A 17,802-nucleotide genomic window follows, 5' to 3' on the forward strand; every position below is an offset into this window, starting at 1 on the left:
CTTCTTTAACTTGACATAGAAGTTAACCCTTAACCATTAGGGAGATGGACAGAAGAAACATCTGAGCCTGTATCGGTTGTTTTTAACATCAGCCGTGCACTAGACTATCTCCTGTCTGTCCCTGTTGTGGGTGTTGCAGAGCTGCCTGCCGTGATCGTTATAACCATGATTAATGGGCCCATTCAGAGGTAAGGAGCGCTGAGGATAACTTACTTTGCAGTAAGCCTCAGACAGCCCGCCGCGTGGGAAACTCGCAGAGCATTACAGTATCATGAAGAGGGTAACTACCATAGCAGAGAGACGACAGAGAGAGGAATGGAGGAGGGAAAGGGCGGGGAGGGTCTGTGTGTGCTTGCCTGCGTATGAGTGAGTATATTTACTATGTATACCGTTTGGACCTGTGTGTGTGTGTCGGTAGGCTGAGGTAAGGCCCTTCCAGCCATAGGTCTTCCCTATCACCTCCACCAATTAGCTTGGGTGGTCTGACAGTGTGTGTGTGTACTGTGTGTGTTCACACAGCCCCCGGGATGCCCTGATCAGAGGCGAAGCCTGCTCTTTCACTCTCTGCAGGTGCTAACATATTCATCACAGAGGCCCACCAAGCTACCACCATTACTGTGCAAAGCCAAACTGTGCATTGGGGCAGTGCCGCACGCACACGTACACAGTTATGAGGCTTTATGACAGAGAATGATGGGGATCGGAGTATGTGTTGCCTGTTGGCTCAGAGGTTATAGGCTGGAGTGGCTGGTGTAGTGTAGTTCAGTGATGCATGATATCCTATCAATCAGAACTCAATCAAATAGCTAGACATTTCATCCCAGATGGGACCCAGTCGAACGACAATGACAGGACTGTCCCGATCCTCTGTGCATAGTTTGGATGACGTCCTGCCCTCTGACTGCAGTGTAGTTGATAACATGACTGGAAGGTGTAGTGTATAGTGTACAGAGGTTAGGGTTGGCACTGTCAGGGTGCTGTAGTGTAATACAGTAGTGCACTAGTACTCACACTCCTTGGACATGCCCACTTCCAAGCATTTCTGCAGGCGGCAGTACTGGCAGCGGTTCCTGGTGACCTTGTTGATGATGCAGTTCTTCTCCCGGTGACATGTGTACACCATGCTCTTCTGGATGCTCCTCCGAAAGAAGCCCTGGAGGACAGAGGGATGAAGAAAGAGAGATAGAAGAAAAAGAGGGAGCAAGAGAATGGAAGGAAGGAGAGAGACATTGTCAGTGTGTGTGTGTGTGTGTGTGTGTGTGTGTGTGTGTGTGTGTGTGTGTGTGTGTGTGTGTGTGTGTGTGTGTGTGTGTGTGTGTGTGTAGATTCAAGAACCTATAGATAACAGTACTGGAGTGTGGCCATATGCTCAACAATTAAAGGCAATGAGCTACCAAACACTGAGCTCTTGAAAGTCTTAGCAATGAGTCATCTGTAGGATAATAAATATTAACTCATGTTGCCATCTCATGAGATCACCCTCCTACCTTGGCAATGGAGCACTAGGGACATTGAGAGATGCTTTAAGGATGTTAAGTAAGTCAGAACGGTTTGGGGACACAAAACGCAGAGTCTACTAGCCTCTAGCTACCTATCAATGCCCTACTTTAAATCTTGATATGGCCCAGCAAAAACAATTCTGGGTGGAGGCCAACATCATTACAGAGAGAACATTGGTTTAAAACGCTTACAAGTACTCTGAATCTAAAAGGATGAGCGGACATCTGAAACTAAATTAAATGACAGGAATGGGGGGGGGGGGGGGCGCTCCCCAGCAAGAAAGCACATCAAAATGGTCTCGTCTCTCATTGTGAGGAATAGGCACTAGAGTGGAACCTTTGTCTTTTTAAAATGAATCAAGAATGGATATCACAACACACAAAACTATGAGTCTCAAAGCTACAAAACCTAAAAACCATAGCAATACAATATTGACCATTCGAGGCATCCACCCACTTTGTGTATTCCCAAAGAACGCAATATGGCACAAAGGCAGATACTGTAGAAGATGCCAGGAGGAGATTAGCTCTCTGGTCGACAGATGGCCCATGCACTAAAGACCACAATTTGTCCTTCCTGGATCATCATCTATCCTTCGCTCTCCTGGTCCTCCCCTCCTGAGGAGAGAGATGGGAGGCTGGTGGGACGTGTTTCAAGTTGTTTTAGGTCGTATGTACAGGACACACATTGTATATACTGTCCAATGAAATGCTTACGTGGAGGTTCCTACTCGACTATGCAACAATAAGACATAAAATATAAGAATAGGAACATAAAGTACATGACTCAGTAGAATAAACATTTAACCATAAGTATAATACAGGAAGGTATGAATTATACTACAATATTTACACATGTATCAGGGAAAGAGGGATTGGTGGGCAAGTGTTTAAATTGTGCAGTATTAGCAATAGTAAATAAGAGTTTGGTAGCAGCAGCTGTGATGTGTGTGTAGCATGTATGTGTGTGTACGTGTATATATGTGTCTATGTGGGTGTGTGCGTGCTAAGGTGCGGAGTGTCCGTTCAGGTGGTCTGTCCAGTTGAAGTGTTTAGCAGTCTGATGGCTTGTAGATAGAAACTGTCCCTGAGCCTGTTGGTATCAGACCTCATGCTCTGATACAGTCTGATGGCTTGTAGACAGAAACGGTCTCTTAGCCTGTTGGTATCAGACCTCATGCTCCGAACCAGTCTGTTGGCTTGTAGATAGAAACTGTCTCTGAGCCTGTTGGTATCAGACCTCATGCGCTGATACAGTCTGATGGCTTGTAGATAGAAACTGTCTCTTAGCCTGTTGGTATCAGACCTCATGCTCCGAACCAGTCTGTTGGCTTGTAGATAGAAACTGTCTCTGAGCCTGTTGGTATCAGACCTCATGCGCTGATACAGTCTGATGGCTTGTAGATAGAAACTGTCTCTGAGCCTGTTGGTATCAGACCTCATGCTCTGATACAGTCTGATGGCTTGTAGATAGAAACTGTCCCTGAGCCTGTTGGTATCAGACCTCATGCTCTGATACAGTCTGATGGCTTGTAGACAGAAACTGTCCCTGAGCCTGTTGGTATCAGACCTCATGCTCCGAACCAGTCTGATGGCTTGTAGATAGAAACTGTCTCTTAGTCTGTTGGTATCAGACCTCATGCTCTGATAGTTTCTATCTACAAGGCATCAGACTGTATCAGAGCATGAGGTCTGATACCAAGAGGCTCACAGACAGTTTCTATCTACAAGGCATCAGACTGTGTCTGTGAGCCTCTTGGTATCAGACCTCATGCTCTGATACAGTCTGATGTCTTGTAGATAGAAACTGTCTCTTAGCCTGTTGGTATCAGACCTCATGCTCTGATACAGTCTTATGTCTTGTAGATAGAAACTGTCTGTGAGCCTGTTGGTATCAGACCTCATGCTCTGATACAGTCTGATGTCTTGTGGATAGAAACTGTCCCTGAGCCTGTTGGTATCAGACCTCATGCCCTGAACCAGTCTGCCCGACGATAAGGAAGTGAACAACTTGTGGCTGGGGTGTGTGGGGTCCTTGATGATGCTGCGGGACTTCCTCAAGCACCATTTCAAGTAGATGTCCTGGATGGCTGTGAACATGGCCCCAGTGATGTACTGGAGGGCCTTGCTGTCGATGACTGAGTGATTCCTGTACCAGGCCGTGATGCAACGGGTCAAGACGCTCTCGATGGTGCAGTGGTAGTACTGAGAGGACCCGGGGGTAGCATGTCTTTAGCAGCCTTAGGAAGAAGAGGCGCTGTTGCGCCCTCTTGACATGAGTGGTGTTGTTGTTGTTGTTGGTCCAACTCAAGTCCTCTGTGATTTGGACGCGGAGGGACATAAAACGGCCGACTCTCTACTGCAGTCCCGTTGATGTGGCTCTCTGCAGGCCGGACCACACCCGGCCTGCACAGCGGAGCAAGGAAAACAGCTCGAGTCGCACAAAATTCAATGTAACGTTTCAGATTACATTTGGAATGACACATTTTCATATGTACAACATCTAAAGTACCGCATCACTATACTGAGAACTTTTTTTTCAGGACCCCCATACTGCACAACGAGAATGAGGAAGTTATTCACTGTCTGGGGTAAGTTTATCAAAAACAAGTGAAATCACAAAAAAGGTGTCTGGACTCTTCTATAACATACCATTTACATTAAGAAAAACAGATTTGGTTGTAAAAAATAACTTCTCCTTTAATGGATTATCACTAAAGATATGTAGGTTTGTATGCTGTCCCAAAATAGATGGAAACGGGCTGAGACTGTTTCCAAGCACTAATTACAATTTTTTTGCACAAAGGCTTGTTAGTCTTGCATTAAAGCACTAACAAATACCTACAAAAACATACATAGCATTAAGACTTGGCCCTGATTATATAAAATGTGTCCATTTTATAGTGAGAGTGAGACTCCATTACTTAGATCTAGGCCCGGTCTCTAAACAAATTAGCATCCACAGTCATAACATAAACAAAATACACGACAACAAGCTACGGCTTCAAAGCCAATCAATAGCCGATAACTAACGACCTGCCAGTGACCCCGGTGCGTCTCCCTGTGATCCGTTGGTGCCCCGATCCTGACCCTGCTGGCCACGGGAGGATTGACCCAGTCCCTTTGACGTATAAAAAGGGGACAACCAATCCCTCCAATTCCACGCCTCAGGTGGCCCAGGGGATTGGACCTCTCCTCGTGGTTAGCCATTGTCCCTCCCCTGCCCGCCCCCCCCCCCTCTCCATCCCCATTAGGAGTCATTGCTTCCTGCGCCCCCTTAAGCCTCTTTGTATAAGCGCTAATCCGCCAGACGACAAGAGCCCTCAGCAGGCCTGTCAGCCACCCTGCAGCGTTCTGAGGAGAGGAGCCCGGAGAGATGAAGGGGGGAGGGAGGAATGGAGAGGAACGGAGGAGATGGGGCAGGAGGGGGGTTAATTATGTATGTGTGTGGCTTGAATAATCCATTCTGTGTACTGTAGATATGCACCTGATGTATGGGCGGCAGGTAGCCTAGTGGTTAGAGCATTGGGCCAGTAACCGAAAGGTTGGTGAATCGAATCCCTGAGCTGACAAGGTAATCTGTTGTTCCGCCCCTGAGCAAGACAGTTGACCCACTGTTCCATCCTTGTAAATAGGACATCATTGTAAATAAGAATTAGTTATTAACTGACTTACCTAATTAAATAAAGGTTCAATAAAAAATGTAAAACTGAATTTCTTGGCTTGCAATGTCTCGCAACTTCAGTAAAGCAGGATTGGATATTGTACACGCAAAAGACTAAACACACTCCTATCATTAGTGAAGAGAAAGAGCAGGCAAACCATCTACACTGTGATTAACATTTTGAGGGAGATTTTTAAATGTGGGGGATTTAAAAATGTACGGAATGTGTGCGCGAGCGTGCACGTTTCTACATTTGTATGCGTATGTGGGTGTGTGTTGTTTATTCAGCTTTTTACTGATCAGTCTATGAAATGCCCTTTTTGTAACCAATTTAACCAGAACTATGCATAACGCATAGCAGCCATTATAGAACATTAACACATATCTCATAAACAAATCAAGCAAAAGCCCATGTGCTAGTGAGTAGCCAGCTAATCTTTATATTTTAAGTTGAGTGAACTTGGATAGATTTGCAAGCTAAGAAGGTAGAACAGTTGAATTGTTATGAACACACCCTTCTGTCCTGTCCGTCTCCAACTGTTTTAACAGCATGCTAGCCTGTCCACTTAGTTCAGATGTTCAAATCAAGTGCCCTACCCTATTTCTCACAATGAGAACGAGTTGCCAAATCCGTACATAATTGTGTTTCATGCTTATTGCACATGTATAAAACACAGACTAGACAGCTAGTATAATGGTTTTTGGCTAAAATGCTGCTAGCGGTACTGAACATACTGAACATACATTTTCCAGAATCAATGTTTATTGATACTCCTGTTTTAGTAGCGTCTGCTGTGCGTGCAATTTGAGGGGTTGAGACATAAAAAGGGTTCGTTAGAAATAATGCCTCAATGTGTTTTGGTGTCCATATGACCGATTCTGTTGGACCAATCCTCAAATGCAAAGAGCGAGTTGAAACCACTCATCACAAAGGAAGAAGTGAGCTCTCATCTTTGTTGTTGTGAGTGGCAGGAAGAGGGGCTTGGTGTGTGTGTGTGTGTGTGTGTGTGTGTGTGTGTGTGTGTGTGTGTGTGTGTGTGTGTGTGTGTGTGTGTGTGTGTAAATGGGAAGATGCACACAGCACAGAAGACGAGAAGGAGTCCAGACCAAAAAGACAACATGTGAACAAGCGGACATAAACGCCCATAATAACAAATTATTCTCGTGGTACTGGCATTTGGAATATCGTGCTAAAAAAAATTGAAATGAATTTGATCTAAAAATCGGCCAACCCTACGACAGGCACATTACTAAAGATGTGAGTCTTTAACAAGGCCAGCTAAAAACACTACAACATTAGAGAGGAGCGATGGTGGGGGCTTAAGATGTTAATTGTCTTCGCGTCGCAAAAAAAAAAGGCTTCATGTTGTGCATCGATGACTCCGAGACAATAAATGAGGAGAGCATACACATTTTATGTTAATGTATTTATATCTGGGAGAACGAGAAGGAACGAGAGAGAGAAAAAAAGAGACTCCACTTCAACAACAAACAAATGAGCCATCTCTAAGTAGTTTGGTCTGACATGATTCCTCACCGCACCCTAGGGTTGGGTTTTGTAGTTGGGCTGGTTAAGGAAATGCTAAGTTGCTAACCCTCAACTTACCCCAGTCTCCGATGAGTGGCCGTATGTACAGTGCCTTTGGAAAGTATTCAGACCCCTCGACATTTTCCACATTTTGTTACGTTACAGCCTTATTCTAAAATTGATTCAATTGATTCAACACCTTTATTTAACCAGGTAGGCAGGTTGAGAACACCTTTATTTAACCAGGTAGGCAAGTTGAGAACACCTTTATTTAACCAGGTAGGCTAGTTGAGAACACCTTTATTTAACCAGGTAGGCAGGTTGAGAACACCTTTATTTAACCAGGTAGGCTAGTTGAGAACACCTTTATTTAACCAGGTAGGCTAGTTGAGAACACCTTTATTTAACCAGGTAGGCAAGTTGAGAACAAGTTCTCATTTAAAATTGCAACCTGGCCAAGATAAAGCAAAGCAGAATGATGGGGACCACTGTGTTTTTGGGGACCTTCAATGCTGCAGACATTTTTGGTACCCATCCATCTGTCCCTAGAAACAATCCTGTCTCAGAGCTCTACGGACAATTCCTTCGACCTCATGGCTTGGTTTTTGCTCTGCCATGCACTGTCAACTGTGGGACCTTCTATAGACAGGTGTGTGCCTTTCCAAATCATATCCAATCAATTGAATTTACCACAGGTGGACTCCAATCAAGTTGTAGAAACATCTCAAGGATGATCCATGGAAACAGGATGTACCTGAGCAAAAAGTCTGAATACTTATGTAAATAAGGTATGTTGTTTTTGTTTTTTACAAATCCCCCAAAAACTGTTTTCGCTTTGTCATTATTGGGTAGTGTGTTTAAAAAAAATCTATTTTAGAATAAGGCTGTAACATATCAAAATCTGGAAAAAGTCCAGGGGTCTGAATACACCTGTTGTGATACAATGCTCCCTCATCTCCTGTTTAGAAGACTAGGAGAGAGGAGGCGTGGGGCGAATGCTGAATTTTTCTGTTCTGCTCTCCCCAGGACGCCCGGCTGGGGGTGGAGGCTAGCAGCTGGCGTTGGGGTAGCTACCACTCGGAAGGGATGTGCACACAAACATGTATGTATGCATAGCATCCTGAGTCAGTGAGTTTAAGCAGAGCAGGAAAGTGACACTAGCATGGGTGCCAGTTGGTTTCTGATTTAGCCAACAAAGTCATACCCATGCTTTCACACTGACTGAGACCACACAGACACACACACACAAACCGTATTAGCCTATTTAAATCAGGGCCTATTAGTGTGAAGTTAAGAAACACATTAAAAGCTATTGAGGACGTGCAACAGGCAACTCCGTCAAGTGGGGCTTTTCTGCCCCCAAAAGGCAGGTTAAGGCTTTATTTACTTGGTATACATTTCTTTTAGAGGGTAGGTTCAGTTTCAATGAACGCCCAGACCTTGCCTCGTGCTACTGTGTTAAAACAGGACTGTCTGCTCAAGAAACTCCACTAGTTTTTTCTCCCCTTTCCATCATCTTGACTCGCCTCCTCTCCGGTCCTGTCCTTTCTATCTTCTCATCTGTCGTCTCCTCCTTACCGTCAACCTAATCCCCTCATCTCCACTCTGGATGCAACCAGGTTCCCCCCTGCAGCGCCTCTCCCCGTCCCTCCCTCTCACCAGCCATTCCCCCTACAAGCCAGGTGTTATCTTCCCTGGGCCCAGCCATGTGAGGCAGGCCTAATGGCACCTGTCACCACCACAGCCAGTCATCCAGCCTCCCTCCGCCTGCCAGTCTCAGACCATCGCCCTGCCCTCAACCTCCATGCATTACAGATGAACAGCGAGTCCTCCAGAGCACCACTGCTAAAGCAAGCTTTCGCAGGCTTACACAACCCCCGTCTTGTGAAACACGGTGCTACAGATAAGGAAACAGCAGCCAGATACCACTTCAGAGTGCAGACGGTTGCCTGACAGGACAGCGTGGAAGTCAACGCACCTGGTGTTCTCGTAACACGTCTCACATGAAAGGCTGGACAGGCCGTATTAAAAAAGGGTAAGGGAGGAAAGGACACATGATATTCAAGGACGTGCTGGAAACCGAGATAACGTATGACACAAACACGGAGAGCAGTGATGACAAGGGCCCACGTCGACACTTGCTGAATGAGGGTGTAGCTCCTGGATTAAATGCCACCTGGCAGGAACACCCACTCGAAAACAATGACGTCATTTGGAGTTTGACTATCTAGCTGCTGTATCTGTCCAACTAAAGCCACTTAAAGAAACAATTCCTCATACAGTTAATGAGAAGTGTATAGGGCAGTATTGAAGCATAGCCCCGATGATCTGGCAGTCCCATCATGTATAGATATAGGAGGGAAGCCATAAGCAATGACATACGCAATGGCCCAGTTCACTCTTTATAGGGCGTCCCCAAATGCACCCCAACCAATCTAGGTATATTCTGAACTTCAGATCACGCTGATGCTATGCATAGTATGTGCATTAATTATAGTAGGGCCTTAGGGTGATGGCCCCCTGGGACTGGGTACTCCCATTCCAAACCAGGACAAGTGTTATAAATATCAACATGGGCACGCCAATATGCATTGGTCCAGCCCATTCACAGAAAACCCCTCAGAAGCAACTGACAATTTAACCCTGGATCAAATAGTATAGAACAGAATGGAATAGAATGTATGGCTACATAAGGGTGTGTCTCACCTTGCAACCTTCGCAGGCACTGACTCCATAGTGGTATCCTGAGGATTTGTCCTGGCACACGAAGCAGGGCTTGTAGACCCTCGGGGGAGGAGGCGGCGATGGCGGGCTTGGCACTATCTCCTCTGAGCTGGTACTCTGTGTCTCTATCGCTGCGGGAGAGAAAAGAGAGGGAGGCACACACACTCAGTGACAGAGGACAAAGACAATGTCTTGACAGGCTACTTCCGTATCCTGGACAAGAAAGACTACTCTGGATGTTGGCGAGAGAGAGTGTGTGTAAGAGCACTTGGCACAGTGAATCAAAGCAAGGCTGGAGATGCAGAGAAGAGAAAAGCAGACCATTCTTGGTTACCAGTAACCTTAGTGGTTCCACATATCAATCAAGACAACATCAGCAGTGGAGAACACAGATAAGGGTGTCCTGAATGGCTGTAGAGAGAAATTGGCTCGCCTATCAGGGAAGGAACTAGACATAATAGTTCTCTCTCTAGGCTGTATAAGAGGTAAGTGTGTGTGGCCGGAACGGAGTTGTATCATCATGTTTTCTCAAAGAGAGAAAAGGGAAGGTGACCTAAGCTAAGGTCAAGGTGGACATTGAGAACCAAATACCAAGGCTGTCCACACGGAGTCACCCTCCCGACCTTCCCCCTCTTCCTCTCTTGCCCTCATCCTCCCTCTCCCGCCCTTGTATTCTCTCTCCGTCTCTGGGGAAAATAATAAACAAGACTAAAGACAAGAGTCACTCTCCCCCACGTTCTCTTTCCCTCTCTCCTCCTCTTGCTCTCATTCCCGGCCCTGAAAACAAACAAGGCTTAAGACGGGAGAATTAACTGAGATAAATCAGTCGGAATCCCTTGTTACGGGACGTAAGATTATTATTCTTGAAATAGATAGGAACGAACAGCTGACTGCGGTAACATGGACTCTTAATGCAATCAAACTTTTTTACTCCTGGCGGAAACAAGCAAGGTGTTTGCAAACTTCAGTTACCTAGGCAACACTCCCCACAATCCAGCAGCAGCAAACATAGAATGAAAAGAACAGGTTTGGAACCAATAACCCTGGCAATTTGATTGGTAAACTCATGGGTACACCTGCAATGGCTGCCTGGTATTGTGATCCAATAACTTCCATGGTCATGTAGAATGTTCATTCAAATGATGTTAACTGATGTAATGGAAAGTCTTTTTTTTGTAATGTAAGTTGAGTTGAATAAACAAATCACAACACAAATTGATGGGTACACTTCCTGATTTTACTTCCTCTGCTCCTATGGGTACATTCAGAATGGCCAACAGTAGGGTTGGGTGGTTTCCAGACTTTCATATCTTCCTTCTCTCATTCTGGGATTTACGGCTTAGTAGCCAAAAAAAGACCATTGGGCATTTGTTATCAGAATGCTACTTAAATTAGCAAAACTAATAGCATTTACCATACATACATACAATACCTCATAATGACAAAGCAAAAACAGGTTTTTATCAATTTTTGAAAATTAAAAAAATTAAATAAAGAAAGACTTTATTCACATAAGTATTCAGACCCTTTGCTATGAGACTCCAAATTGAGCTCCAGGAGCATCCTGTTTCCATTGATCATCCTTGAGATGATTCTACAACTTGATTTCAGTCCAACAGTGGTATATTCAATTGTGTACATGCTGTGTCAGAGTAGAGTGGTGAGGGCAATGGGCCTGCCTGCTCTGCTAGGAGAAGATGAGGGAGGAGCAGACGGGTTGAGAACAGAGGAGAAAACAGCAAGCAAATCCAGATAGCAGTGGCAGCTGTACAGACAACTCATCCAAAAGGGCTTTGACTTCTCAAACACAGCAGAAAGCTTACCTTACACAATACGATGCCCTGTCACCTTATTAAATTAGTCAATTACTAAGTAGCAAGTTAGGGCTCACGTCAACGCAAAACTGTTCTTTCTTTACGCGGAAAGAAATATAATATGGCTCAGAAATCTCACGCAGCGTTTTGTAAATGCAGATCTAAAATGCTTCTTCCTATTCATTTCTGCCGGGCAACAGACAAATGTTGTGCTTGAGCACTAGGACTGATGTGTAGCATTTTACTCGGTGTAGACGGACTACTGTTCTCTGGTAAAATAACTAAGCAAAATATTAGGAAGTGTCGCTGGCTACAGTCATTCTATGATGAACATAAATTATGATGGTCATGCATCGTTTTTGCAACAACAAAAGAAGTTTACCCCTGTAGCTGCCAGCCAAACAGCGTTCCACGTCTGTTCAAGAAAACAAAGCTATTTTCTTCTGAATGTGTTGCACTAACGTAAAACTACAGCTGCACGTCCCTGATCACTATATTTAAGCAAATATTTCAATATAAATGCGACCCATCAATACACAGCTGGGCTCACCTGCTCCCGTCTTCTCCCGTTGTGCTATTTACAAACACACGACTGGCTCAACTGTTCAGGGGAACTAAACATTATTTACACTATGAAGCTGTAAAGGGTGAAAAGAAGAACGTGCTTTACAATGGTAATAAAATTATGTGAAACCTTTGGAATTACCTGGATTTATGCAGAAATTGGTCATAACATTTGATCTGATCTTCATCGAAGTCACAACAATAGACAAACAGTCTGATTAAACAGACTAACAAAAAATTTGACCTGTTAATGTCTTTGTTGAACACACCATGTAAACGTTCACTGGGGAAAAGGGAAAAGTACGTGAACCCTTGGATTTAATAACAGGTTGATCCTCCTTTGGCAGCAATAACCTCAACCAAATGTTTTCTGTAGCTGCGGATCAGACCTGCACAACGGCCAGGAGAAATGTTGGACCATTCATCTTTAATATTTTGCCAGTAGCACTGTGGAACATCCAGGTGCTCTTTTGCAAACTTCAGACGTGCAGTAATGTTTTTTTTTGGACAGCAGTGGCTTCTTCCATGGTATCCTCCCATGAACACCATTCTTGTTTAGTGTTTTTTTTACATATCGTATACTCGTCAACAGAGATGTTAGCATGTTCCAGAGATTTCTGTAAGTCTTTAGTTGACACTCTAGGATTCTTCTTAACCTCATTGAGCATTCTGCGCTGTGCTCTTGCAGTCATCTTTGCAGGGTGGCCACTCCTAGGGAGAGTAGCAACAGTGCTGAACTTTCTCCATTTATAGACAATTTGTCTTACTGTGGACTGATGAACATCAAGGCTTTCAGAGATACTTAAGATACCCTTTCCAGCTTTAGGAAAGTCAACAACTCTTAATATTAGGTTTTCTGAGATCTCTTTTGTTTGGGGCATGGTTCACATCAGGCAATGCTTCTTGTGAATAGCAAACTCACATTTAGTTTTTTTATGGGGCAGGGCAGCTCTAACCAACATCTCCAATCTCGTCTCATTGATTGGACTCGGGGTTAGCTGACTCCAATTAGCTTTTGGAGAAGTCATTAGCCTAGGGGTTCACATACTTTTTCTAACCTACACTGTGAATGTTTAAATTATGTATTCAATATAGATACGAAAAATACAATGACTCGTGTGTTATTAGTTTAAGCACACAGTGTTTTTTTATTGTTGCGACTTAAATGTCGATCCGATCAAATTTTATGACTAATTTATGCAGAAATCTAGGTCATTCCAAAGGATTCACATACTTATTTTGCCACTGTATATCCTAACGCATTGCACAAGATGACAGCGAGTATTTACTTAAAGAAGCTACAAATATCAAAATGTATAGAAATAGTTCAAATAAATTGCTTCAACGGTATTGAACCATCCTGTGGTTATTTCCAAGTTCCCCAGTATACCGCCCAGGCCTAGCCGCCAGTCCACCCACTTAGCCATCCTCGACTTGAATGGGGACGTCCGTTCTAGTCGATGGCAGCACATGCATCAGGAGAAAATGTGCATCCCCACAAACGTTGCTGTTATTACGGAGACAGCGGCCATTTCGCTGGTCATTACCATCATCCCAAATTCCATTGCCACCACAGCCCTAGACACACACAAGCAGACGTGGCTGCCTGCATGCACACACTCCTACGCAGAGACACATATACAATAATCAAGGTTGCGTAAGCACAATTATAACATGTGCTGTGAAATTATTCTATTTTATAAAGCGTGCGTTTTTCTGTGTTTGTGTGTGTATGCTCTGCGTCATGACCTCTCCCCTCCTGCGTCAGCTCTGGTAGTAAGGATTGTGACGTCTCTGTGCAGCCCAAAGGCCTGGGCAGCACTCGTGTGTAAATAAGCGATCTATATTTAACACAAAGCTCACAGGTTCACCAGGCCGGCAGTTCAGCTGGCAATGGGACGCCACGTGACGCGGCAGACAGACGCTCTGGATGGAAACACAACCAGAAGGCTGTACGCACACACACACACACACACCAACACTCCCTCTCACACTATTTGGCTGGCAGCCACACAAGTGTGTTTGTGTCTTACGCGCACAGACAAACACACTTATATCCATCGTCCACCTAAACACACTCCGTTGCTCTTTCTCTCTCACGCACAGCCACAGCTTGGGCTCTCCTTTTAATGTGTCCATGGATACCGCTGCTTGTCGATCCCAGTGGACATGCTCCTGAAAAACACCTGGGAAGAGTATATTCAGTCAACCAAAAATAACCCAGGCTGATACAAACCAACATGCTCACTGCCGGAGAAACAATGGAGAAATGTTACACTAAAACCAACCCCAGATTCTCCCATATCAGGGGACAAACGTGCAGAATAGCAAAATGCCTTTCAGATCCTGATAGCAATAACGCAGCTAACTGTAGAGAGAACTGCAATAACGCAGCTAACTGTAGAGAGAACTGCAATAACGCAGCTAACTGTGGAGAGAACTGCAATAACGCAGCTAACTGTGGAGAGAACTGCAATAACGCAGCTAACTGTAGAGAGAACTGCAATAACGCAGCTAACTGTAGAGAGAACTGCAATAACGCAGCTAACTGTAGAGAGAACTGCAATAATGCAGCTAACTGTAGAGAGAACTACAATAACGCAGCTAACTGTAGAGAGAACTGCAATAACGCAGCTAACTGTAGAGAGAACTGCAATAACACATCTAACTGTAGAGAGAACTACAATAACGCAGCTAACTGTAGAGAGAACTGCAATAACGCAGCTAACTGTAGAGAGAATTGCAATAACGAATCTAACTGTAGAGAGAACTGCAATAACGAATCTAACTGTAGAGAGAACTGCAATGAAGCGCACATTGCCGGGACCAACAGCAACACTAATCAGACCAGGATATGAAGACAATCTCACTCCTGTCTCTCAGTGAAAACTGGAAGGAAAATGGAGAGACCTCGGTCTTCAACAAGCATATTGTAACATGTGAGAATAGTTTTCCAGTATTACTGATCTATTGATTGACAGTATATGTGGCCTCTTAGTTTAGCATTAGGGGACAAACTGAAGTTTATTTTGCTAGTGTACAGGGTGGTCTTCATTAGTCAACCCTGCTGTACCCATACCTCCCTCATCATACCAGCAATGTCCCACAGTTATTACGAGATCAGTTCTGTGGGTCTGCTAAATTCCACATGCAACCCTTGTGACTCTCTACAGAATGCCATGCCAAGTTCTTACCCAGTCAAGTCAAAACCACACACAAGGGACACGGACTCAACGGGGCACTAACTGCACCACCGGTGTATGGAAAACGACCTTTAAAAACCTTCTCATCTCAGGAAAACGTTTTTTTTTTTTTTCATCCCCGGGGGGGGTCTTGCCTGTGTGTAAAAACAAACCAGCCCAGGAAGCACTTCAAAGCCTATGATCAGCCTGTGCCTTTAAAATACTTCTATAGAGGAAATTAAAGGTGATCTCGCAAATGCTCCCTGGGGGACTCTACTTCTGTACATCTATATGTGCCCCCATTGCACTCACTGGTTCTTTTAAAAGGCATTTTTAGTGTCATTCCGTCAGACATGGAAAATGATCTATACAATGACTAGGTTTCAAAGACTAGAGGATGCAGCCAAGATGGAAGCACCTGTATGGCCAAAAGCAAGGCTGCACGATGAATGTTTAGCAAGGAGTCTGGTAGGTAGTGAACTATAAAGTCTATAGGCTTCCTATAGTAACCAGGCCTGGTCAAGGCAAACTGGAGGCAAATTGACAGTTTACTGCAACCTTACTCACATGGCCCTCCACCGTGGTCTGAGAGCGAGCAGGGAACGCGTGTTGTTACGTATGCCTAAAGTCTCTGATACACCTTTGAGTCATGCTTCATCCTGTAAGCTCATCCAAACGAAAACCAGAGCACCAGTTATCATGTCTTCCCTTTATTGCTGTGCATACATGCAGTAAACAGTATTAACCATGTTATGTATTGGTTTACTTAACCCAGAGGACAAGCTTAGAGGGAAGGCGAAATACAGAAAACACTCAAATCGGCATGAATGAAATAGGGTCCGCTATTAGTTTCAACTGATGATGGGGGACAAGAAGAAGCGAGCTTAAAGACCTTTCTCTCCATCAGGACGTGGATCAGGGAACAGGCTTGTAAACAAAACATCACCTTTAGGCGGTAATGAATAGCTCAGGGGCAGTTAAGGAGAGATGCACTCAGAGCACCCTCTTTTTCATTTGGGGTGGGGTGAAGGGTTGAGGGAGGGAGGGATGGATGCAATCTTTAGCTTTCATTGCCCTTTGTTATTGTCATCAGTGCTGTCTTTGCTGATGCCATTGGCCCTGGCTGGCAGTCATTACGCTCATGTCAAACAAATTAAACTTAAATAGAGCAATCTTTACGTAACACACCACATTTTCTCTCATTAGCAAAAGCGCATTTGCCATTTCCCTTCCTCTCGCTCGCCCTCTTACTCTCTCTGATGTGGAGCCATTACAACCCTGCATTATTACCGGGACATTCATCCATATTAAAGCTGCCTTCATTAGACGTATGTATCCAAACACACACAAATGTACAGGACACACGCGCACACGGGCAACATCCCTTTAGCACACACACACACACACACACACACACACACACACACACACACACACACACACACACACAGTCCTAATGAAAGCACACAAATATTTTTGTAGAAAAAAAATCTGGGACAGAAGGACAAGTCTGTGAGGGGACTGGCTACTGTAATTAAACACAATGGCTCAGTTCTGGAGTGCCGAGCGGAACAATGCTGTTCTTGTGGGATGGAGGGGGCTGACTCAGGAGGACAGAGCCTGCTGCTACTGCACAGGGCCACACCAGCTCTAGCGAAGCACGGACAATAGAGTACATCTGGGCAGTTGTTACCCAGCACTGATAAGGCTAAAGCAGCCTCTGTTTGCAGCATGAAAGAGAGGGTAACTTTGCTAAACTGTATAAGGGTCTGCTAGATAGAGGACAGGCTAGGTCCAAATCCAATCATCTCAACCTCCTAGCATCTATGAGTATGTTTACATGCAGAGTAATAATTTGATATTAAACTGATTATGGCAGTAGGCAGATTATGCAATAGTCTTAAATCGGCGTGAGGTCAAAATCAAAGTATACGCGGATTAAAACACCTGGTTTTCTGAGCAATCTTTAGAATTATTATGACACATAAACACCTTAAAATCGGCGTTGCAGTGGTGTATTTGATCTGCGCATCTGCTACAGTAGCACCAGCTGAGCGAGCCTGAGTTCGGAACAACTGAATGTATTGCGTCGTATACGTAGTTCACATTCAAACTTTATGTCTGAACTCAATCAAATATGCTTCCCAAAAATAACATGCTCGCTGTGGCAGGACATTTATCTTGATTGGCGTTTTTCTGCATTCATCAGAGTGCCATCAGGCAGCTTGATTTCAGTGTCCATGTAAACAGGATTATTAGGGACGTCGGAAAGCTTTCAAACTTTATAATAGAACTATGATATTAAATCTGATTATCCAGAATAAATCACATTATTGTTTGCATGTAACCGTACTCTACGACCATGATACAACAACTCTTTGATTTCTCAGAATTCCCTTTGATGTTCACATTCCCAGACAAACATTCAAAAACAAAGTGTGTGTTGTGTTTTGTCGGCAGCCAAAACATGTTAATGGTTTAATTTAATGTGCTTGCAGGGCAGCAGCACCCAAAGCACCAGTGATTTAATTAGCTTGAGTGTTAAGGGTCTCATAATGTCGCTCTTCAGATTCACTTTGCATATTTGATGAGTCAACCATTGTGCTCACATTAGACATCTCTTCAGTACTCCGTTACACCGAACAGCAGGACGAAGGGATGATTCAAAGAGGCATAATCACAAAAAGGTAGGCTATATCAAAAGTTCCGATAATAATCCGAAACTAGCCTGATTACCAGTCAATTTAACTCCTCTGTCATTGGCTAGTGGAGAAACAGAGTGGCACCCAGGCTATATATAAACGCATACAGACAACACTACTGGCCA

General features: G+C 44.3%; 1 protein-coding gene across 6 annotated transcripts in view; it reads right to left on the reverse strand.

Moving 5' to 3' along the window:
• The window catches only part of LOC109875680 (retinoic acid receptor alpha), a 273,460-nt gene that overhangs the window by 13,725 nt on the left and 241,933 nt on the right, over positions 1 to 17,802 (reverse strand). For all 6 annotated transcript variants that reach the window (XM_031804752.1, XM_031804751.1, XM_031804750.1 and 3 more), the window contains 2 exons: positions 9,398 to 9,546; positions 1,012 to 1,153 (listed from right to left, as the gene is read on the reverse strand). In XM_031804752.1, coding sequence (XP_031660612.1) covers positions 1,012 to 1,153; positions 9,398 to 9,546 — 291 coding nt within the window. The remainder of the gene's footprint in view (positions 1 to 1,011; positions 1,154 to 9,397; positions 9,547 to 17,802) is intronic.

This window comes from Oncorhynchus kisutch, linkage group LG25 (assembly GCF_002021735.2).
Source record: "Oncorhynchus kisutch isolate 150728-3 linkage group LG25, Okis_V2, whole genome shotgun sequence".
Lineage (NCBI taxonomy): Eukaryota > Metazoa > Chordata > Actinopteri > Salmoniformes > Salmonidae > Oncorhynchus > Oncorhynchus kisutch.